General features: G+C 40.8%; 1 protein-coding gene across 1 annotated transcript in view; it reads left to right on the plus strand.

The window, feature by feature from the left end:
• LOC149214099 (uncharacterized) overlaps positions 1 to 23,894 on the plus strand; it is a 231,856-nt gene extending 207,962 nt beyond the window's left edge. Inside the window, exons 10-11 of the mRNA XM_089392186.1 lie at positions 23,029 to 23,130; positions 23,214 to 23,894. Of these exons, the coding sequence (XP_089248312.1) occupies positions 23,029 to 23,130; positions 23,214 to 23,453 (342 nt within the window). The 3' untranslated portion in view covers positions 23,454 to 23,894. The remainder of the gene's footprint in view (positions 1 to 23,028; positions 23,131 to 23,213) is intronic.
• Positions 23,895 to 25,235: the final 1,341 nt, after the last annotated feature.

The following is a 25,235-nucleotide window of genomic DNA, read 5'->3' on the forward strand; positions in this document are numbered from 1 at the left end:
TCCTAGGGAATCCCAACTTCATCAGGTAGCTATCAATCCTCTCATACCAAGCTCGGGGTGCTTGCTTCAACCCATAGAGAACTTCCTTCAACCTGCATACATAAGATTCCTGATCATGAATCTCAAACCCCTCGAGTTGTTCCACGTAGACTTCCTCTTTAATCGAACCATGCAAGAAAGTGGTCTTGACATCCATTTGATGTAGGCTCCATCCTTGCGAAGCATCAAGGGCTATGGTCGAGCAGATGTTGGTGTATCGGGCAACAGGTGCAAATATCTCATCGTAATCCACACCTTCCTTTTAAGAGAAGCCTTGAGCAACAGAGCAAGACTTATACCTTTCTTCACTCCCATCAACTCCATACTTGATTTTGTAAAGCCATTTAGAGGTGACAATTGATTTGTCCTGGGGTTTGGGGACCACATCTCAGACATCATTCATCATGAAGGACTCGTATTCTTCATTCATAACATCCTTCCATACTTGATGCTTCATGGCTTCTTCAATGATGTAGGCTCGTTTTGAATGATATTGCTCATAATGGTCAAATATCCTTGATACTTGGTCGACTTCTTACTTTCACTGAAAGTCCCTCTTGGTGCAATATGTCTCTTGGCATCTTCAAGAGTCCTCCCAAGCCACGAGGGCCTCTTCTAGAGGAGGAGGTCTTTTGAGGAGGAGGATCAATAGGATCCATAGGTTCTTCAGCATCCGACATCATTTCATCTTCTTTTTCATTCGACTTTCTAGTGTCAGCTTCTTTACCCTTCCTTGGAATAGGAATATTGCCCACCTTGCTAAGAGCCATATCTTCGTCAAAGGTGACATCATGACTTATCTGAACTTCCCTTTGATCAACCACATAAATCCTATAGCCCTTAGAATTTTCGCTATAGGCCACAAAAATTCCTTTCTTTCCAGATGCACCCAATTTGCTTCTTTTCTCTTTCGGCACATGAAAGTATACGTGACTTCCAAAAATTCTAAAATCAGAGATGTCAGTTTTCTTACCAGTGAACATTTCTTCGGGAGTCTTGGAGTCCAATGCTTGTTGAGGGCATCGGTTTTGAACATATACGGCGGTATTCACAGCTTCGGCCCATAGAAACTTTGGAAGTTTTTGATCATAGAGCATGGCACAAACAACTTCCATAATCATATGATTCTTCCTTTTAGCCACACCATTCTACTCACGAGTGTATGGTGTTGTGGTCTCCCTCTTAATGCCAACTTCTCTGCAATAGTCACGGAATTTATTGGATTCATACTTGGTCCCATTATCAGTCCTCAATATCTTGATTCTCTTTTTGGATTGATTTTCGATCATGGCTTTGAAGTGATGAAACCAGGTGAACACTTCATTCTTCTTTTTCAAGAAGTAGATCCAAGTCTTGCGAGAATAATCATCTGTAAAGTGAGATAATATAGATATCCTCCCAAAGAGTTTACGGGCATCATACCAGATATGTCGGAGTGGACCAACTACAAAATATCACAGGTCTTGCTATTACATGAGGGGAATGGTCCCTTTTAAGCTTTCCTTCGGCATATCCCAGGCATACACCTTCATGCTCTACTTCGAACTCGGGCAACCCTGTCACCATTTGTCTTACATCGGGTAGAGCCTAATAATGAAAGTGGGCAAACCTCCGTGCCATAGTTTAGATTATAGAGATGTGTCGCAAAACATGGCCTCCAATGGACTTCCTCCAACGTGATATAAAGAGTCAACTCGAAACCCAAGAGTAAAAGCATCTTTAAAATTCTTTTTCCAAACACATACCTTTCCATCGATGAATGCCGCCTTGTAGCCTTTGTCTTCCATTGCCGAAATGGACACCAGGTTCTTCTTGAGATCAGGTACATATAAAACTTCTTGCAAATGGTTCGTGTTACCCTTATTCAATTGAAGAGTAACATTCCCCACACCCTTTACAGGATAGGTGGCATTGTCTCCAAGAATGATCTCCAAGTTTGTCTCCTTCTCTATCAAGTTAGAGTGAGCTTACTTGTAACTAGTGAAGTGCCTTGAGGCACCACTATCAATAAGCCAATTTCCCAACGAGTCCGGAGGAGAGGTAGTGGAGAGGGCTGATATAAGATAATACTCATCTTGCTTATTGTTAACAACATTTGATTCTTCATACTTGGAGTTCCTTGCTTTCTTGGAGGGTTGACTAGTTCCATAATTTCCCGCATTCCTCTTTCCTTTGCCATTGAACCTGCCATTCCTCTGGTTGTTGTTGTTGAAGTTGCCCCTGGAGTGATTTTGATCATCATCATGTGATGTGTCCTTTCTATTTGGACACTCCCTCGCATAGTGGCCAAATTTATTGCAAACAAAGCATCTTCTCTTCCTTCCACCCTTCGATTCGGGCTTTCCTTTGAAATGACCTTTAGATCGAAAATTATTTCTCCTTTTGGCATTAGAGGAGAAAGCAATGGGGTTGCCTCTATTTGAAGGCATTTCTTGCTCCACCATTCTTGTCTCTTCTTGAATGCATCTTGACATGAATTCTTCAAACCCTAGAATTCAGTCATTATTAAGAAGAGTGGTTCTAAATATAACAACTCGGATGGGAGCCCTCTAAGGGTAGTGATAGTTCCCTGTCAGGAATGACTTCTCCAATCGATAAAAGATCATTCTTGATCTCAGTGATCCTTAAGAAGTATGATTGAATATCCTTGTCCTTGCCCTTCTTAATATCCTTCAACTTATTTTTGAGGAACAAAACTTGATTTGCATCACTAACCTTAAACATGCTTACCAATTTGTCGTAGATCTCCTTGGAGGTGTTCAAATCGGAGATGTAGGCCACCAAACGCTTGTCAATGGAATTTTTGATAATCTTCTTCGCTTTGACTTCACCCTTGGTGTACTTTTTCTTTGTAGCAGCCAGTGCATTTGATGGAGGCTCCAAGATTTTACCCTTCACATAGTCCAACACTTCTTGTTCTTCCAATGTCATATCAAGAGACATCTTCCATCCGTGATAGTCACACTTCTCACAGAGCTTGTCTTCGGCTGGGAAGTGGGATGAGAAACCCATTGAGCCTTTTTTCCTTTCCAACTGTCTTCGGTGATTGCGCTTTCACTCTTGCTTGGGCTTTGTCTTCACCTCAATTCTGATACCGTGTTAATTTTTGGTATGTTCTATGTTTAAGAGCAATTTACTTCAAATTTTCTTATTAGCCTAATATCAATTTCTGCATTAGCAATCACATCAGCGTGATAGTAAAATGCAGATAGAACATAAAAATAAACAATAGAAGACAAGCCAAGACAAGAGGACACAATATGTGGCACCAGCGAAGGTCAAACCCTAATGTAGGGAAACTCTTGATCAAATTTTCTTATATTCTTCAATAATTCAGCAGAGAGAGATAGTACAAATATACAATTCTGTAATTTTATGACAACAACTGCAAAACCCTAACTAGCAATGTCAAAGCTGGTCAAACAGGTTAGATTTAACCTCTAATCAATCTTGGTCAATGCTCAATGAAGTCGGCCTCCAACGGCAAGAAATGTCAAACCCAAAACAATCCGAAAATCCATTCAAACTTCAGTCAACACTGGACAGACCTGCGGTCAACTCTTTGACAGTCAACGTTGGTCAACGTAGGGTCAAAATGTGGTCAAAGCAGCTGTTCAGAACTGTGGCCTGCCAAGGAGAGGCAACCTAGCCCAATCCGCAAATGAAAAGAGTCAACACTGTCCAAAAGTCACCCTGCAGAGTCGGTCAACCTAGGTCAACATAGCCCTATACAGAAAACAAATTTCCTCCTTTGCACGTGTGAGAGAGATGCTGCTCATTTATGCATACCCAATCAAGTGAGGAAAGAGAAGGATGAGAGATGAGATTTGTGAAATGATGCCACAAGGTCTCCTCCTTTTACATGCAATGTTGAGGTTTCGCTGGAGGTAAAAATGACTGGTTTGCTTGCTGGCCGACCTGGATAGAATACAAATAAATTCATATCACCATGAATACATGTCGGAATCGATGATTGTTAGATCAATCCTACACCTCTCGCTGAGACGAATCTAAGAAAAATATCAGCTGTCATAAATAAGGTGACTCATGTAGTTTGGCTCTAGTTGCCAATTTTAACACACGTCCACCTTAAAAGCCTATATAAAGGAGGGAACTCGACCTCCTTTGTGCGCACATTCACTTCTGAGCATCCAAGTGTAGGAGAAGCAAAATAAGTCTAACGAAGAAGGAGAAGGACGAAGAAAGAAGTGTTTTGGGCTATTTTTCTCTTTATCTATCTCACACGTGTAAAGAAGGAAGGCTAGGGTTTATTGCTTCAAGGTCGAAATTCTCTAATTGCTGGAAGAAGATCAAGATCTCTGGAAGAGGAGCCTAATAGGTCACCTACTAGCCCTAGACAAGGAAGCAAGGCAAGCAAAGTTGCTGGGAAGCCTTGGAAGGCTAAATATCTCTCATGCGTGTGGATGTAGTAGCAGTTGCAGGGCGCTAAAAATTTTAGACCTGTAGTGGAGGCTGAAATTCTGTAGCTAGGGGTCGAAGTTGTGCTGTTGGAAGAGATTTGACTAAGTTTGACTTGGACAAATGAAGCACATCATTAGTAAAGGTCAGACTTGATCTTGGTCTAGATGTCTTGGTAGTCGTCAATTGAAGAATCTATAAGAAGAGGAGATTTACGGGTTTTCCTAACAACTTCATAGTTATTTAGACCTATCATAAAGAAATTGCAAAACCCTACAAGCATACTGCAAAACCCTAACATGCCTTACATGCAAAAACTATGCATTATATCATCACTACTCTTCATGGATAGTAATTGATCATGATTTATATGTACCTCTGACTTCCATGATTATGGGGAGCTGCTTCAAAGAGACATTCGAACTTCATTCATTTTTTAAAGAAACATGCATCAACTTCATTTGAAGGGACAACTTCTTAGCTCACGGATTAACCAATTCATTCATAGATCTTTAGAACTTCAGTATTCTGTCCATCATCTTCCTTTAAAGCTTTAGGTCAGTTTCATGTTGAAATTTATCTTCTTTTATATGTATTTACATGAAGTCTCTTGGCAGACTTTCCATGATTTACTTTTTATCTGCAAAGACGAGAGCTTCAAATTGATGAACCTTAGTGTCATATTGAAATGCTATATTTTTGCCACAAAGATGATGCCATTGAAGTTATAGAGTCAATGCTACTATTGATGCTCGAGAAGCGATACATTGTGTATGATGTCACTATATAGGTCAACTCCATCATTCTTTAGTGTCAAAATGAATCGGCTTCATGATGTGATTAGACCTTAAGTATAGGTAGCAAGTTATGGGTAAAACAACTGCTTCATTAATAGGTTTGCTCTTTATATTTTATGCTTTAGAGGTAATCTTGGTCTCCTCCAAATGTTACAAGTCTATTCTTCAAGAGATAATTTTTGTTGTTGTTGTATTTTTGTCTCGTCCTTCTTTCATCAAACTTAATACAATTTTTGCTATCTTATACAAATTCCCGACCTCAAAGATGTGCTCCAAGTACAAGAAGTAAGCTTCTTGAAGTCTTATGGTTGTTATACATACTTTTCTATTTGTCAATTTTATTGTCATAACAATATATATATAATTCCCATACGATTGTTACTGTCGCACTGTCTTACTGCTTCATTGTCAAGTCACAAATTAGAGCCAAATAGCAGAAGTGTGCGACCTTCAAAGCAGTGCATGTCACAATATATTGTGAACCATATATGAACTATATCAGAAATACGATCTCCAAACATCATCGAGCGACTCATGATGATACAAGTCACTATATACTACATAGATCGAGTCAACGACAAATGTGAAGTCGTGATGCCATCACTACACTATAATGCCACAGAAACGCACCTTCCAGCGAGCCAATAGAAGTGCAGATCATAGTTGAGATAACTTGCCACAAAGAACAATACAGAATGAGATCTTGCGATATAGAAGTGAGAGTGAGCCACACATAGTGTGATGGTTTACAGAGAAGTAATGAACTTCTGTTAAAATTGGCAACCAGGACAAAACTTCATGCGGGTCATCTTATTCATGGCTGATAATATTTTTATTAGATTCCTCCCATCGAGAGGTGTAGGATTGATATAAAGATCATCTGATTCCGATAAGTATTCATGGAGATATGAATTTAATTTGATTATGGAAATCAAGCCGACCTACAACTCATGTAGGCTCAGAAGCCCAACAGTCGCATCTATTCAAACACCAACGTTGTGTATAAATACAGGAGGACTTTTTCTCATTTGGACTCACTCATCTCATCACATCTCTCTCTCTCTACTGCACATAAAAGAGTCTCTTCTCTACTACACAGAAAAGGGTCTCTCTCTCACACATGTGAAGCCAGAGGCTGTTGAGCTTGAAGTTGCAACTGCAGATCCAAATTTTGACCAGTGTTGACCATCAAATCTCCTCTTTAGAACTGCGCTGTAGGTCCATCTGGATCACCTCTGAAAGCCACAACTTTTCGTGGTGGAATCAAGTCAATCCAACAGACGGTTTGCAAGATATCGATTGCCCTAGTTTGAAGGAAGCTGTTGAAACTAAAGTTGCAACTGCAGAAGTAAAGTTTGACCTATGTGGACTAGAAGATCTCCTCATCTGAACTGCGCTGTAGGTTCATCTGAACCTCTTTTGGAAGCCACAACTTTTGGTGGTGGAATCATGCCGATCCGACGGTCCGTTTGTAAGATATCGTCTGCCCTAGTTTGATGATGAAGCTGCTAATGCTAATGCTGCTGATCTAGGGTTTGCTACTGTTGATATAAATTAGATTTATTGTACTATTTCTCTCTGCTGAATTATTGAAGATAAAAGAAGATTTGATCAAAGGGTTTCCCCACACATTGTGGGGTTTGTCCCTAGCTAGCTGCCACATCTTGTGTTTCTTGTCTTGGCTTGTTTTCTGTCGATTCGTTATTGTTCTATCTGCACATGTGATTGCTAATCTATGGAATATAATAAGAAAAAGAAGTAAACTGTCATAAGCATAGAACATACCATAACTTAACATGGAATCAGAGCTGAGGTGAGGACAAAGCCCGAGCAAGAGCAAGAGCAATCACCGAAGTGAAGATTGGCGAGGCTATGCTAAAAGAACGATGGGGTCCTCAACACTCTTTGCTACCGAAGACAAGCTCCGTGAGAAAGTTGACTATCACGGATGGAAGATGTCTATCGATCTAACCCTAGAAGATCAAGGAGCGCTGGACCATGTAAGAGGCAATATTGTTGAGCCTCCATCAAATGCATCCACTGTTGTTAGGTACAAATGGAAAACCGGAGAAGTAAAAACAAAGAAGATCATCTGGGACTCTATCGACAAGCACTTGGTGGCCAACATCTCTGAACTGAACACCTCCAAGGAAATCTACAATAGACTAGTGAGTTTATTTAAAGTTAATGATGCAAATCAAGTTTTGTTTCTTAGAAATAAGCAGAGGGAAATCAAGAAGGGTAAAGATGAGAGTATGCAAGCATACTTCTTAAGAATAACCAAGATCAAGAACGATCTCCTATCTATTGGGGAGGCTATTACTGACAAGGAAATGTCACTCACGACTCTTGGAGGATTACCATCCAAATGGTACGTGTTCAGGACTACTCTTCTGAACAATAATGTAATTCCTGGTTTCAAGGAATTAATGGCTAGATGCATTCAAGAAGAAACAAGGGAAGAAGAGCAAGAAATGCCCATCCCTAAAGGTCCTCCTGCTGCTTTTTCTTCTCATGCTAAGAATAGAAATAATTCCGGGACTAAATCAAAAGGAAATGTAGAAATTTTCACTTTTTCCACCCCTGTTTTCAGTTTCACCTTATTTCTCCCATATAGTTAAATGCCCTTTCCCATATCCATACATTCAACAACTGGAAAAATAAATTTTTGCTGAAAACACAAATTCTAGAAATTTTACAGAATGCTGGAAAATGCAGAAATAAAAAAAATCAGCAGATACAAACAGTCATTTAACACATTTGAATACAGTGATTTTTGGTCAATGTGCGCTTGGAAAACCCCCTACAACTCTTGGGGAAAACCAGTTTGAGAGCTCTTCTTTATTTCTGAAAATTGCCTTTTTACAATGAGAAATATTCAGCAAAAAATCAGTAAGCAAATTTACAACTTATATCTTTTTCCATAACAGCAAACTGGAAATTACAGCAAACAGGACAGCAATAAATGCTGTACGGCCGCCTCGATTTTCGTTCCCACTTTCAGCATTAAATGCTACTGTACAGCCTGCATTAAATGCGTTGTATGGACCTCGATTTGCGTGCAGAAAAAATAGCAAACTGCTCCTCGATTTCTGTGCAAACCACTCCTCGATTTGCGTGCAAACCAGCGGTATGGATTTCTAGAAAATCGTGCCAAAATATGCCTTTCACTGTGTGCTGAATCAACTGTACAAATATGCTCAACTGCTGGCTTGGAATGTGTGCCAAGCTGCTGTCTCCTCCTCCCTGTTCAAAAATCTCTCTTGCTCTCTTGCTCTCTTGCTCTCTCTCTCTTAATCTACTCATGAAAGAATGAATGACTTTTTCCTCCTTTAATCTAACCCAAAGTGACTTTTGGGTGATTCCTAAATCCAATGGCTGAAATAGATTGAGATTAAATGCTCATTTAAATCTCACCTTTTATTTTTTAATTCACCCCACTTTAATAAAGACCCACTTAGTCATTTATTTCCAAAGTCACTTTTCCTTTCTAATTTTACATTGACTTTATTAAGTCACTTTAAAATTATACTTTAGTAACTTTATCACTTAAAGTCACTTTTAAATTAGATTTAACTTTATAAAAATTATAAAGTCACTTTAGGAGAAAAATTAAATTCTTTTGGACACTTTTCCCTAGGCCAAAGATCAAAACCTTAGGGAACCACCTGTCCTTCGGTACCAAATTTCAACACTCCCTCTTATCGAGGAAGGTGTTCCTCACCACACCCATCTTGTCTCTGAAGTAGACATGCTTGCCCTGTGGTAAGGCTTTGGTAGGAATATCTGCAACCTGCTCATCAGTGGGAATATACTCGAGCTTCACAGCTCCCTTTTGAACATAGTCTCTGAAGAAATGATATTTGATCTCGATATGCTTTGACCTGTCATGAAATACTGGATTCTCCGTGAGTTTAATGCAACTCTGACTATCACAGTAAATCACTGAAGGTCTCAACGGCTGACCAAATAAGCCAAACAACATCTTGCGAAGCCAGATGGCTTCACAACTAGCTAGACTGGCTGCCATATACTCTGCTTCTGCTGAACTCAATGCTACTGACTGCTGCTTCCGGCTGAACCATGACACTACTGCTGAACCCAACCCAAAATAGCACCCTGAAGTGCTCTTCCTATCAGAAGCACAACCTGTCGAATCAGAATCAGTATAACCTGCCAACCTCACTCCATCCCCCTGCCTATAGACTAGACCATAATCCAGTGTCCCCTGCAAGTACTGCAAAATGTGTTTTGCAGCCACCCAGTGAACCTTCCTGGGCTCACACATAAACTGACTCATCGTGTTGACTGCAAAACAAATATATGGTCTAGTGTTGACCAAATACATCAAGGAACCAATCAGCTGCCTGTACAATGTGGGATCCACCAACTCGGAATCCGAAGCATGAAGCTTCTTCTAGTTGGTAATCATCGGTGTCGACATGGGTCTACAATCCTCCATGTGGAATCTGCCAAGGATGTCCACAATATACTTCCCCTGCCCTAGGAGGAAATGCTCCTCCTCTTGCCACATCTCCAAACCTAAAAAGTAATGCATCAAGCCGATGTCCTTCATCTCAAACTCCTTCGCCAGATCTCTCTTGTAGTGCTCTATGGGTCTCTCTGCACCTGTAATGATCAAGTCATCCATATACAGCACCAGAATGAGAGGCTCCTCACCTATCATAATATAGTAAAGGTTTGGATCTGCCTCACTCTTTGTGAAACCCATGCCCTGCAAGTATGTATCTATCCTGGAGTACCAAGCTCCGGGAGCTTGCTTCAGGCCATAAAGGGCCTTCTTCAGTCTGCACACATGGGACTCCTTCCCATGCACCTCAAAGCCCTGTGGCTGCTCAATGTACACCTCTTTCTGTATGAAGCCATTGAGAAATGCAGTCTTCACATCCATCTGGTGGATCTTCCAACCCATCTCTGTTGCTATCGATATAATGGAGCAGATCGAAGTATATCGAGCCACGGGAGCGAAGGTCTCTTCATATTCAACTCCCTCTACCTGTGAGAACCCTCTAGCCACAAACCTCGCTTTGAATTTCTCAATGTTGCCATCTGCAGCATGCTTTACCTTGTAAAGCCATCTGGAAGTAACCATGGATTTGCCCTCAGGTCTCAGCACCACCTCCCAAACATCATTCTTCATGATAGAAGAATACTCCTTCTGCATGGCCTCTCTCTAGACCTGCTGGCTAGCTACCTCTTCATAGCTAGAAGGCTCAGAGTCAAGGATGTTGGTAACCATTGCCATATAGCTACTAAACCTCTCAGGTGGTCTACTCTCTCTGACCGACCTCTTCGGCTCAGCAACAGATGTGGCATCTCCCAAGGTGTCCTGAAGCCACTTGGGCTTCCTCTTCTTTGAGCGCACTTCTCCCACTTGAGAATGAAACTCCTCCTCCTCATCATCATCAGGGGCCTGAACTCCTGTCTGTTTGCTGTCCTTCTGCCTGCATCTGAACCTGTAGAAGCTGAGGTACTGCGTGAACTGTCCATCAGTGGACTCCCTAGTGAACTGCTCTGCATGCTGCCCAGAGCACCACCCCTCTGGCTCGGAGAGCCACTGCTCACTGACAGACCTGACATCCTCATAGATGTACCTCCTGATCCTCCTGATCCCTGCCCACTAGATCCTTGCGACTGACTCAACTGCTGCTGAGGGTCTGGCTGATCTAGATACTCTAACTCCCATGACCTCCTAAAGGCCCTGTCCTCCTTGAACTTCACATCCTGCCTAACAACAACTCTCCTCTGTGCAGGAATGTAAATCCGAAAGGCCTTTGAGGTCTCACTGTAGCCCACAAAGATACCCTTCTTTGTGGTGGGCTCTAGTTTGGTCTTCTTCTCCTTGGGTATGTAGGAGTATGCAATGCATCCAAAGATATGAAGATGACCAATATCAGGCTTCTTCCCAGAGAAAGCCTCATCTAGAGTCATGTGCCCCAAGGCACGATGCGAACTTTTGTTCTGTAAGTAAATAGCTGTGTTGCAGGCCTCTGCCCACAAGAACAATGGCAACCCCTGATCATGTCACATGGCTTTGGCAGCCCCTACGATGGATCTGTTCTTCCTCTCCACAACCCCGTTCTGCTGGGGGTTGTAAGGAACAGTGAACTCCCTCCTAATGCATACCTCCGCACAATAGTCAACAAACTCTCCAAGGGTGTACTCTCCTCCATTGTCCGACCTTAGGGACTTGATCTTCCGACCTGTCTGTGTCTCCACAAGAGCTCTAAACTCCTGAAACCGCTTGAAGACCTCACTCTTGGTCTTCAAGAAATAAATCCAGGTCCTCCTGGAGTGATCATCAATGAATAAAACATAGTACTCATATCCACTCAAGGAAACATGAGACATCCGACTGCTCACATCAGAATGAATCAAATCAAGTATCCCAGTCGCTTTGCTGTCACTGCTGGGAAAAGGGGATTTGGCAAACTTGCCCATCGCACATCCTTTGCAAGTATCAAAGTGATCAGTACTGAAATCTGGCACACCAGTAGTGATCTCCCGCAAGGTCCTCAAGGCTCCATGATACATACGTCCCATCCTGTGGTGCCAAATCTCACACAGCTCAGAACTGCTAGCTCTGCTGTCGGTACTACTATTCAATGCCACAAGGGACTGGAATGCAAACTTGTACACCTTTGCATGGCGTACACCTATCACTCTAGCTGAATCAGCTGGAGTGCCCCTGGGATACATCAACACCTGTCCTCCCTTGAACAGTATCTCATATCCTCTGTCCCCCAAATTTGAGATGGATATGAGGTTCTTTCTCATCCCTGGCACATAAAGAACATCTGACACCTTCAAGGGAGGTTTGGACTCCCTCTGAAATGTCAGAGTCCCCACACCGATTGCTCTAACAACTCTGTCATCACTGAGTACTACCTCTATATCAGTGCCACTTTTTGAAAGCTCTGACAAGGACCCCTGTCATGTGACGTGAAGCCCCACTGTCCACATACCAGATACCTGAAGATGCTCCGCTAATCGAGGGAAAAGCATGCTCCTTCTGAACCTGTGTGGCATGTCATCCTGCACTAGAGGACTCATATGCAGTGAACTCAAACTCCTGGTCAAAACGAACTGCAAAGTCCTCAACTTCTGCTGAAGCGAGGTACTCCCGGACTCCTGTCATGTGACGTGAAGCCCCACTGTCCACATACCAGATACCTGAAGATGCTCCGCTAATCGAGGGAAAAGCATGCTCCTTCTGAACCTATGTGGAATGTGATCCTGCACTAGAGGACTCATATGCAGTGAACCCAAACTCCTGGTCAAAACGAACTGCAAAGTCCTCAACTTCTGCTGAAGCTGCCACGCTCTGGTTCTTCTCCTTCTTCTTCTTCTTCTTCTCTAGACACACAACTGCATAGTGTCCCATCTTTTGACAATTCCAACACTTCACCTTGGAATAGTCCTTCTGTGTGTTACCCTGTTTACCTTTACCTTTGCCTTTGCCCCCACCATTGCTTGTGGAACCCTGCTTCTTCCCTTTGCCTTTCTTGCCTCCTGCTGACAGTGCTACATCCTCATCCTGCTCAACTGGCTTGGCTGCCCCAAGCTGACCTTTCCTGATCTTTGTTTGAATGCAATCATTCCAAAACCTCTCCCATGTGGGAAGGGTCTCACGTGCACAAAGCCCATCAGCAAAGCTCAACCATGAACGAGGGAGGCCATTCACTGCAATCCGCACCAATCCGCACCAACTAAGTGGGTGGAATGTCCTCTCCAACTGCTGCCAACTCATCTCTCACATTAGTAATCTTTGTGAGATATTCAGTTGCACTATCATTACCCATCTTAATGTTCTTCAGCTTCTCCTTCAGGACCATTTTCCGGTTTTCATTGGTACTCTGGTAGAGATTGGACAATGCTGTCCACATCTCATGGGCATTTCTCTTTCCTCTCACATGAGGAATGCAATGTTCTTTGACTCCGCCAATTGAGTAGCATTAGTAGGCACAACAACAGGGTTCTGTGTAGTATGCACCATGATATCCCAGACTTCTGCCTCCTCAAAGATACTTTGCATTCTCTCCTTCCAAACGCTGTAGTTTGTATGCCCATCCAACCTATCCTCCACCCTCAATCCCAATGACATCCTGCTGTCCTAAAACTCAAAAAAAACAACACTGCTGTAGTAAAGATAAAACTGCTGTTTGTGAAAAATCAGCTTGTTGGAATTTTCTGAGTGAAAAATTAGCAGGCTGTAATTTTCCTCCTTGCTGTACCAAACTGCACTTCAGCACTCCAGCTCTGATACCATGTAGAAATTTTCACTTTTCCCACCCCGGTTTTCATTTTCACCTTATTTCTCCCATATAGTTAAATGCCCTTTTCCATATCCATACATTTAACAATTGGAAAAATAAATTTTTGCTGAAAACACAAATTTTGGAAATTTTACAGAATGTTGGAAAATGAAGAAATAAAAAATATCAGCAGATACAAACAGTGATTTAACACATTTGAACACAGTGATTTTTGGTTAATGTGACCTTGGAAAAACCCCCTACAACTCTTGGGGAAAACCAGTTTGAGAGCTCTTCTTTATTTCTGAAAATTGCCTTTTTAGAGTGAGAAATATTCAGCAAGCAAATTTACAACTTATCTTTTTTTCCGTGCCTCACAACAAACTGGAAATTACAGCAAACAGGATAGCAATAAATGCTGTACGGCCTCCTCGATTTTCGTTCCCACTTTCAGCATTAAATGCTGCTATACGACCTGCATTAAATGCGTTAATACGAACCTCGATTTGCTTCCAGAAAAAAATAGCAAACTGCTCCTCGATTTCTATGCAAACCAGCTGTACGGATTTTTAGAAAATCGTGCCAAAATCTGCCTTTCACTGTGTGCTGAATCAGCTGTACAAATTTGCCCAACTGCTGCCTTGGAATGTGTGCCAAGCTGCTGTCTCCTTCTCCTCCCTGTTCAGAAATCTCTCTTGCTCTCTTTCTCTCAATCTGCTCATGAAAGAATGAATGACCTTTTCCTCCTTTAATCTAACTCCAAATGACTTTTAGGTGAGCCAAGTGACTTTTGGGTGATCCCTAAATCCAATGGCTGAAATAGATTGAGATCTAGGGCTGAGATTAAATGCTCATTTAAATCTCACTTTTTATTTTTTAATTCATCTCACTTTAATAAAGACCCACTTAGTCATTTATTTCCAAAGTCACTTTTCCTTTTTAATTTTACATTGACTTTATTAAAGTCACTTTAAAATTATACTTTAGTAACTTTATCACTTAAAGTCACTTTTAAATTAGATTTAACTTTATAAAAATTATAAAGTCACTTTAGGAGAAAAATTAAATTCTTTTGGACACTTTTCCCTAGGCCAAAGATCAAAACCTTAGGGAACCACCTGACCTTCGGTACCAAATTTCAACAGGAAAGGCTGGACCTAAAGGTGGAAGAAAATGACGATGTTACATTTGCGATAAAGCCGATCACTATGCAAGGGAGTGCCCTGATAGAAAGGACTCACATTGAGACGATGATCAAATTCCCTTTGATGGCAATCAAAGGAATGACAAATTCAATAGCAAAGGTAAGAGGAGAGTTGGGAATCGAGGTAGAGGACAACCATTCAAGAAGGCTAGAAATTTCAGGATGTATTAAATGAACCTGACCTAAAAAAAAAGAACCTAGTGTCCATCTCGGCAATGGAAGACAAAGGCTACAAGGTAACCTTCAACAATGGCAAGGTACGTATATGGAAAAATAATGTTAAAAATGCCTTATACTCTTGGGTTTAGTGTTGATTCATTATATCAGGTCGATGGAAGTTCGCTAGGTGTCATGTCTTATGACACATCTCTTTAGTCTGAACTTTGGCATCGAAGGTTTGCCCCCCTTCATTATAAAGCTCTACTCGGTGTAAGACAAATGGTGATAAGGATGCCCGACCGAGTAGAGAAAGAAGGTGTATGTCTAGGATGTGCCGAAGGAAAGCTCAAAAGGGGACCATTCCCCTCAAGCCAAAGAAACACTTCCGATATATTACAGTTGGTTCACTTAGGCATATCTGACGTTGGCATTAAGAGGGAGACTACTACACCACATACTCCTGAGCAGAATGGTGTGGTGGGAAGGAAGAACCGTACGATTGTGGAAGCTATCCGGGCCATGCTACATGATTAAAGACTTTCGAAGTTTCTATGGGCTGAAACTACAAACACCGCTGTATATGTACAAAATCGGTGCTCTCATCAAGCATTGGGTTCCAAGACTCCTGAAGAAATGTTCACCGGTAAGAAACCTGATGTTTCTCATTTTTTTTTTTGGAAGCCCTGTATATTTTCATGTGCTAAAAGAGAAAAGAAATAAATTGGGTGCATCTGGAAAGAAAGGAATTTTCGTGGGCTATGGTGAAAATACTAAAGGCTATAGAATCTATGTAGCCGGTCAAAGGGAAGTCGTGATTAGTCATGATGTCACCTTTGACGAAGATATGGCTCTTAGCAAGGTGGACAATCTTCTGACTTTGAGGAGCTCTCTAGAAGCCGACACCAGGGAACCAAAAGAAAAGGATGATGAATCAATCCCTAATGTAGAAGAACCGATGGATTCGATTGATCCTCATTCACATGAGCCTTCCTCTTTTAGGAAGAGGCCTTCATGGCTTAGGGGGATACTTGATGATGCTGAAGGACATGCTGCACCCTGAGGAACCTTTCGTCAAAGTAAGAAACCTAATAGGTATCAGGGATACTTGACCATCATGAGCACAATCATACAAAATGAGCCTTCATCATTCTCAGATGTCGTCAAGCATCAAGTATTGAAGGATGCTATGACCATAGAATATGATTCTATTATAAAATGATGTCTGGAAAGTAGTTCTCGACCCCGGACAAGACAATTGTTACTTCAAAATGGCTTTACAAGATAAAGCATGCAGCAGATGGAAGTACGGAAAAGTATAAGGCTCGTTTTGTTGCTCGTGATTTCTCCCAGAAGGAAGGTATAGACTATGATATTTGCACCTGTTGCCAGATATACGACCATTCGTTTGATCATAGCCCTTGTGGCTTCACAAGGATGGAACCTACATCAGATGGATAGATCGCGTTCTTGCACGGTTCGATCAAAGAAGAGGTCTATGTGGAGCAACCTGAAGGATTTGAGATTTATGATTGAAAATCTCATATATGTAGCTTGAAGAAGGCTCTCTATGGGCTGAAGCAAGCACCCCGAGCATGGTATGAGAGGATCGATAGCTAATTGATGAAGCTGGGATTCACTAGGAGTGAAGCTGATCCTAACCTTTACTTTAAGGTTGAAGATGACAAACCTCTCAGACTAGTGCTATACGTGGATGACCTCTTTCTAACAGGTGCATACCCTCTCATTCACAAATGTAAGAGGGAGTTGGCTTCTGAATTTGAAATGAAGAACCAAGGACTTGAAGTGTGGCAGAAGCCAAGGGAAATTTTCCTCTCTCAAGGAAAATATGTGGTGAAGATTCTGAAAAGATTTGGTATGGTGGACTGCAAGCTTGTGACTACCTCAAGGATCTTAACTTTAAGAAGTTATATGGTAGTGATTTCGGACCAGATTTGGGAAATGCCTCTGAGTTTCAAAAACTCATTCGCGTTGATGTTCTTGGTGAACCTCCGTCCGAACATATGTTTTGCAGTTAGCATTATGAGCTCATATTTGGTTGAGCCTCACTAGATTGGTACCAAGAATCTTCTGAGGTGTCTTCAGGAAGCAATCTCTCATGGATTGAGATACACTGTCGGAAATATGAAACTGCATGATTATTCGAATGCTGATTACGCAGGTAGTGTGGAGGATCATTGGAGCACTTTTAGTGTTGTTTCTATTTGGATTTTGCTTCGATATAGTGGATGAGCAGGAAGCAAAAGTCGGTTGCCATAAGCACCGCCGAGACCGGATACATATCTACGAGTATGAACTCGTATGACGCTGCCTGGTTAGGGAAGCTCTTCAGTGACCTGTTTGGACACATACCACTGTGATTCTCTGTAACAACCAAAGGTGGGATTCGATTATTGAGGAATCGCGTATTCGTCGATTGCTCTAGCAGATAGACATCATCTGGGATATGGTAAGTCTATGAGCAAGGAGGCTCCATCGCATTAAGATGATGTACAAGCCGATACACCTTGTCGAAGCTCAGAGGAAAGATCTAATCTGTGATTTTCCCAAACGACTTGGAGTCATCAAGAATCCCTTGTACAAGGGTCCTGCATGTTGCATACATTGAGCTCTGGAAGCTCTAAGGGCTTGCGGTTCTTACTAGAGCAACATAAGACCACAGGGTGACTCACCCCCTCCTATTGGTGCACATTGGAACAAGATGATTCGCTCTCTTGCGAGACAAGATGATTCGCTCTCTTGTGGAACAGGGTGATTTGCTCTCTTGTGTAGCAGGATGATTAGTTCTCCTGTGAGGCCTGGATTGATGTGTTATCCATGGCGATTGTAGCAGGATTGATGTGTTCTCCTGTGAGGCATGAATCGATGTGTTCTCCATGGCGATTGTAGTAGGATTGATGTGTTCTTCTATGAGGCCTGGATTAATGTGTTCTCCATGGTGATTGTAGCAGGATTGATGTGTTCTCCTGTGAGGCCTAGATTGATGTGTTCTCCATGGTGGCCTGGATTGATGTGTTCTCCATGGTGGCCTGGATTGATGTGTTCTCCATGCCGATTGTAGCAGGCTTGATGTGTTCTCTTGTGAAGATAGAATTGATTAGTTCTCCTGTCGAGGCATCCTAACCATGCAGTCTGGGACTCATGGGAAGTACCTCTCATCTGATCAATGAGCAGGGAAATGATGTTAGGGACCATAGTAGTACCGATGGACGCATCGTTGTATCTACCGTACCCCTATGCTAGGATGACCTCCATTGTTCTGGGATCAATAATACTGGTCTGGGACCAGTGGTAGGAGTTGTACCATACTATGACACTGACTTCGGGTCGGTTGAAACTGATCTGGGACTAGTGTTGCATACTCTGAGACTGACTTCGTGTCAGTGCAGTATTGGTCTCGGACCAGTGAGAATGGTACATACTATGATGCTGACTTCGGGTCAGTTGAGACTGGTCTGGGAACAGTGGTACACTCTCTGAGACTGCGATACTAGTCTAGGACCAGTGGTAGGAGTGGTACTTACTATGAAGCTGACTTCGGGTCGGTTGAGACAGTCTAAGACCAGTGGTACGCACTTTGAGACTGACTTTGAGTTAGTGGAGGATGATACTGGTATGGGACCAGTGCAGTTGTACTCACTATGACGCTGACTTTAGGTTGGTTGAGACTGGTCTGCGACCAGTGGTACATACTCTGAGACTGACTTTTAGTCAGTATGATACATCCTCGATCATTTCTTCTTCTTCATAATTCGGACAAAAGCAGAGAAAAACAGAACAATGCAAGAGTAGAGCAGAATAGAGCAGAACAGTACAGATCAGTACAAGGTAGAACAAGACAAAGCAGAACAGGTAGAATAGAGCAAAGCAGGGCAAGGGTCACGCTGTACAGGGCAGAACAAGACAAAGCAGAACAGGTAGAATAGAGCAAAGCAGGGCAAGGGTTAGGCTGTACAGGGCAGTGCATTTGATGGATGAATAGTAACGAGCGATAGACAAATTCCAGATGAAGTTCTCCCTAGTTGAGAGGGAGTGTTAAAATGGGTAACCAGGGCAAAACTTCATGTGGATCATCTTATTCATGGCTGATAATATTTTTATTAGATTCCTCTCATCGAGAGGTGTAGGATTGATATAAAGATCATCCGATTCCAATCAGTATTCATGGAGATATGAACTTATTTTGATTATGAAATTATTATCAAGCCGACCTACAACTCATGTAGGCTTAAAAGCCCAACAGTCGCATCTATTCAAACACCAACGTTGTGTATAAATACAGGAGGACTTTTCCTCATTTGGACTCACTCATCTCATCACATTTCTCTCTCTCTACTGCACAGAAAAGGGTCTTTTCTCTACTGCACAGAAAAGGGTCTCTCTCTCACACATGTGAAGCCAGAAGCTGTTGAACCTGAATCTGCAATTGCAGATCCAAAGTTTGACCAGCATTGACCATCAGATCTCCTCCTTAGAATTGCGCTGTAGGTCCATCTAGATCTCCTCTGAAAGCCACAACTTTTGGTGGTGGAATCAAGTCAATCCGACGAATGGTTTGCAAGATATCGACTGCCCTAGTTTGAAGGAAGCTGCTGAAACTGAAGCCACAACTGCAGAAGTAAAGTTTGACCTATGTGGACTAGAAGATCTCCTCATCTGAACTGCGCTGTAGGTTCATCTGAACCTCTTCTGGAAGCCGCAACTTTTGGTGGTGGAATCATGCCGATCGGACGGTCGGTTTGTGAGATATCGTCTGCCCTAGTTTGATGATGAAGCTGCTAATGCTAATGCTGTTGATTTAGGGTTTGCTACTGTTGATATAAATCAGATTTATTGTACTATTTCTCTTTGCTGAATTATTGAAGATAAAAGAAGATTTGATCAAAGGGTTTCCCCACACATTGTGGGGTTTGTCCCTGGCTAGCTGCTACATCTTGTGTCTCTTGTCTTGGCTTGTTTTCTGTCGATCGTTTAATGTTCTATCTGCACTTTACTTTATGTACATGTGATTGCTAATCTGTGGAATATAATAAGAAAAAGAAGTAAACTGTCATAAGCATAGAACATACCATAACTTCACAACTTCCATAAATTTAATTCCATCACCAACGAGCCACCATATTGTAAATCTGTCATATGCAATCATCATCATTTCTCGAAGTCCAAACCACTGTAATAGAGAGCCACTGTACATGTTGCGTATAGAGCAACGCCAATCACAGCCACACAAAATGATGAATACCACTGTAATGTGAGCCTTTTAGAGCGAAACAAGTCTATAGAATCATTGTATATATATGAAGCCACTTAGAGCGATCCACAGAGAGGTCATCCGATCCTATTGTCACAGAGAAATGCGGATCTCTTAAATGCATGCCACCATGCTTTAGATTATGTATAACAACCCACAGAACAAGCCAGGACATAAATTCGATATCACTGAAATGCTATACGACCATTAATACAAGCCATTATGTGTTGCAAGCCAGAATTACTGCTCACTGTACATTTTCAAGCCACAGTCTACTTAGATGCGATGTCATAATCAGAGCGAGCCCAGAACTGTAGGATGCGTGTTATAGATTACTCTAATGCAAGCTCAGTAAGACAGATCATGCCACAGAACAAATCTGAGATAAGCCACGGGATACTTCATATTTTGATTTAAATTTCAACACAGTGATCTTCAAGCCTCCTTAATCAAACCTGAGCTCTTATACCATGTGGAGAAATCAGGAGGCTTACCAGTTAAATTAGATTTCTCTTTACATGATAATTACTTGTGAGTTTGTTGGCATTTTTATTATTATGTTTTTCCTTCTTTCATCAAACAATTACCATAATATAAAACATGAAGATCACAAAAGACAAAAGAACACAAGATATAGACTCCAAGCCAAGACAAAACCCCTCCAAGGGGAAAACCCAAAAAATTCTTTTCTTATAGAATCAGATCAAAGTGAGATATGCAAAACCCATGGCCAAAGAAAAATACCAGCTTTCTAGATGCCAAGTCAAACCCTCCTGCACAGTAAATCCATCGACTGCAAGAGACCAACAACAAATCTTCATCAAGAGATATGATGAGGCAGATCTTCCATAAACCCTTAATCCTTTTCAGACTTTGGCCCTCTTGTGAATTTCAAAAGCCAATCCAGAGAATTGTGTGTCAAATGAGCTCAAATCATCCTCTATTTATACTGTCCATAGGGGTGCAAATAGACATGTCCTTTTGGGGCTGGGCCGACTTGACAGGTAGGCTGACTTGGCATCTAGAGGGGTTTTTGACCCAAATTACATTTTTTATTTTTTACTTTTTCTTTAAATTAGGTCTAAGAAGGTCTTTGACTCTTTGACTCAAGAAAACCTAGAAGCATGAAAACATGCTTATCTATAAATAATAATAATAAAAATTCTTTTTCTTTTTCTTTTTACATAAAATATACAATGATATAGGTACAAAGATCATTATGAGACCAAACCTAGTTACATTTTCTAAGGATTCAAACTACCTCAGAGCTGTCTCAGAACATACGAAAAAGCTTGCCTCAGACCATCCAAAACTTCCACAGAAGATGCGAGCTACTTCATGGCATTTTGGAGGAATGAATTGGCTCCTTTATATAGTTTTTCTTTAGTCCAAATAGACATGTCTTTGGGATGAATCTGACATGAACAATTTCAGAGGGGCTGACTTGACTAGGAGGAGGCCAACCCTATTTTTGGAGCCAAAAACTTTAATTTCAAAATTTCAAATTTCTTTCTTTTGAAAATCGCAATAGGACTTTGACTCAAAACAATTTTCTTTTGACTCTTAGCATTTAAAGATATACTTTACAAATTCATAATGACTCAAACATACATTATGAAGACAGGCCATAGTTACAAAAATCAACGAGGATGAACTATGGATGTATTATGTTACATTCATTTGGATAAAGATGTTTCCATTCATTTGTAGCTCCTATATTTCATTTCAATTGATGCAGAGGCGTGATATTGATTATACATACAGTGCAATTAGCTGATTTGGCCTCTCATACTGTATCATTGAAATTTCATATAGAATTGCAGCATTTTAATTCCATCACAGTTAACACAGTAAGCACAGGTAATAGGAATCTATGTGTGTGCATTGTTTTTTATTTTTTTTAATTGCAATGTTGGTAATTGTGAATAAATGTTTATCCTAGAGTTATTTCATTGGTTGATGATAGAAGGCCTGTAATAATTCTAAATAACGACATAGGTTTTTCGTCTTTCACTTCAGAGGGCTTTTTATGTTAATTTCTTTCATAAAGAAGAAGAATCTAATGAGGAGGTGCAGTTTTCCATCTTTAAAAGTTGGCTTGATTTGGAGGTAACCTTTATATTGGAATTTTTAGGTTTAAATCTTTTGAAGTTGGTTCCTGAACAGCAGGAACTCAAGTTTTGAACTGCCAAGAGAATAGTGATTAATTACCACAGAAGAAAAAAAAATCCTTGATCACGGATAAGGATTGATGATAAGATTTCTTATTCTACATTAATGTTTGTAGTATAGCTGTTGTTACTAGATGCATGAGTTTTAGCTTTTAGGGGATAGAGTTGTTTCATATATTTTTGATCTTGTCTATTTAAATTGTGGTTTCTCAGTTTCTGACTTCCCTAGTTAGCAATGCTATTGTAGGATGCATTTTGCAGTTGTTTTTAGGCTTCTATGTGTAGTGAACATCAGACGACCTGAACACTTCTTGAATATTTCATGTATTTTTTGTTTTTGTTTTTTATGAATCAATGGATGGTACAGCTACTTTTCAGTGTTCTCGCACATTTTCTATTCCATTTGTCTTGCTCTCATCTTGTATATTTCTTGGTTTCTAGTGGCAGATATACTAGAGCTATTGCATATCTGTACTCTTTTGCAGTGTAGGAAATGATATATTGGAACTAATGAAAATGCATCATTTTAAGAAACTTGTATAGAAAATATACTAGGAAGTATTCGTTGTTATTCTCGCTGTTGCATCAGTTTAAAAGTTGGACAGTAAATAGTCCATTATGAATTTCTGTTTCTTCTCACCATCAATTAATGTTACCCGTGACCATATTTCATTGCATGGGCAATGTGAGGCAGTTTGAATCCCTAAAGGGGACATTGCGAGAGCTTGCACTTATTCCAGCTGGCGGTGGAGGTCTTTTGACTCATGCTTTGGCTCACTTTGCTTCTGCTATGAAGGTGAGGAAACTAAAAATTGGCAGGTGCCATACACATTATCTAGTGGGTTAATAATTGAAAGTTCTTCATTTACTCTTTTGCAGGTCAAAGAAGATGGGTTACATTCTGAGGGTATTGAGTCCGTCATTGCTCATGCTGAGCAGTTTTTGGCCGAAGGAAAGCTTATTGAAGCAGCTGATGCTTTAGAGAAGGGTGCACAGGGGAGCAAAGCTGAAAGTCTTGCTGCTGAGTGGGCAAGACAGGCTCGTAACAGGGCTGTCACTGAGCAAGCCTTGTCTCTCTTGCGGGCCTATGCTATTGCGATAGCTTCGACTCTCACCTGATTTTTCAGAACCTGCAGCTATACGTCATATTTTGAGAGATTTTGCCTTCTCTTGAACGGGACTTGTCATCTCTATGAACTTACACAAGATGCCTATGTCTTTTTTCTTTTCGAAATGTAATCTCTGAGCAATTTTATTTAGCTTCCAGGGTGCTTGGTTTAGCAATTTATGTTAGGACCAATTGGTCGACATGGGTGGGAAATATCGTTGTTTATAATTAAAAAATTCATGCTGGCTCAAATTTGCTTCTTATACATAATCTATCGGGTCCATTACAACCACGTGAGTAGTTCTCTGCTTCAGATTGTACTGGTGCTGACATCTGAAATAATTCAGTCATATTCTTCCTTCTGCAGAATCTGTTTTTGAATGTAACGCCCAAAACAGTAAGCTGTTGTGGGACATTTCATTTCAATAAAGGCAATCTTCCAAGGGTTTCAACAGGGAATCTTCGTACTGTATACAAAGCAAGTAATCTATTTTAGGCGGACTTTCTGGTTTTGTCAAGTGGTCTTGAAGCTTCTCTGATACATCCATGTGCCAAGGTGCCTATTGAACATGGTTAATGAAATGTTTCATTTTTTAACCTTTTCAAAGGCAGATAAGCATGTGCAGGAATGGTAACTTGTGGTTTGTTTATCTGGAATTGCGGAACAATTAGTTGTGACTACTTAGGAGATTACTTCCGCTGAGGTATATCTGATCATCTCGTGAGTGGTTAAGCTTCCTTTGCATATTAGAAACTATATTTCGTTCCAAAGAAGCCTCTTTTTTCTTGTTTTCCTAAGCCATGCCATGTGACATGACCAATGGTAATGTGGGTGCCTAATAAACACAGAGTTACATGAGCCTTGAGTTTTTCCAGCATAAAATCAGAATTTAGTTTTCCTAATTTGTAGAGAAGTTTAACTATTCTACATTTTGGTTTTCTTTTAACCAAAATTTAGGAATACAATTTTTTGTGGGAGGTAGAGTTTTTGTTGTTTAAAATGTATTTTTGAAAAATCCCAGGATAATTGGCTTATGCAGATTATACAGCTCGAACCTATGATTCCAACATACCCCTGATGGATTTTGGATAAAATTGATGGGAACATATGCCTGAAAAAGAGCCAAAAACATAGAAAAGTTAGACTACACCAGATTCGTAGATGTTTAATTGCGATAAAATGTTGGGTGCAGATAAATAAATGTTGTAACCTCTCAAAGATGATCGATATGCAACTGGGCATGTTTTGGATTGTGGTTGTTTAGTATGGAGTGCCGATTAAGCCAAAAGATAAAGTAGGAAGGTTTTCTACGGATACTGAAAAAACGTCTTGTTATTTTTTGTTTGGTCACAGTTCTCCCCAAACTGAATGCTTACCCTACTTGTAGATGGCTCATACCACTTCAGCGTGGTGTTTTCAAGCCGCAAACTTCGAATTCTTAAAATGGATGACAATTTTTAAAGTACGCTAGCTCAAATCCCATTATAATTATAAATATTTTTGAAAATATACAGCCACCGCTATACAAAACATCGCAAGAGTAAATGCCATTGAGGACGTTACAAGGCAGTGTTACGAACTATTCAACGGAGAGCCATGTGTTCTACGCTATTCCTCCTAGAGAAATAAAAATAAAAATCAGTTATAACCAGTCTAGATACCTTGTTTCACCACCCTGGAAAACGTTTTTATGAATTAAAATCTTTAAAAAAATATCTCCCAACATTGTTTTAAACATTGCTGTAATGTAGCTCGAATATTGGGATTCAGAGACACTTGGGGATTTTACTGA

The sequence above is a fragment of the Pinus tabuliformis genome, chromosome 1_1 (genome assembly GCF_031772625.1).
Source record: "Pinus tabuliformis cultivar Carrire ecotype Pingquan chromosome 1_1, CPIR1, whole genome shotgun sequence".
In the NCBI taxonomy this organism is placed as follows: Eukaryota; Viridiplantae; Streptophyta; class Pinopsida; order Pinales; family Pinaceae; genus Pinus; species Pinus tabuliformis.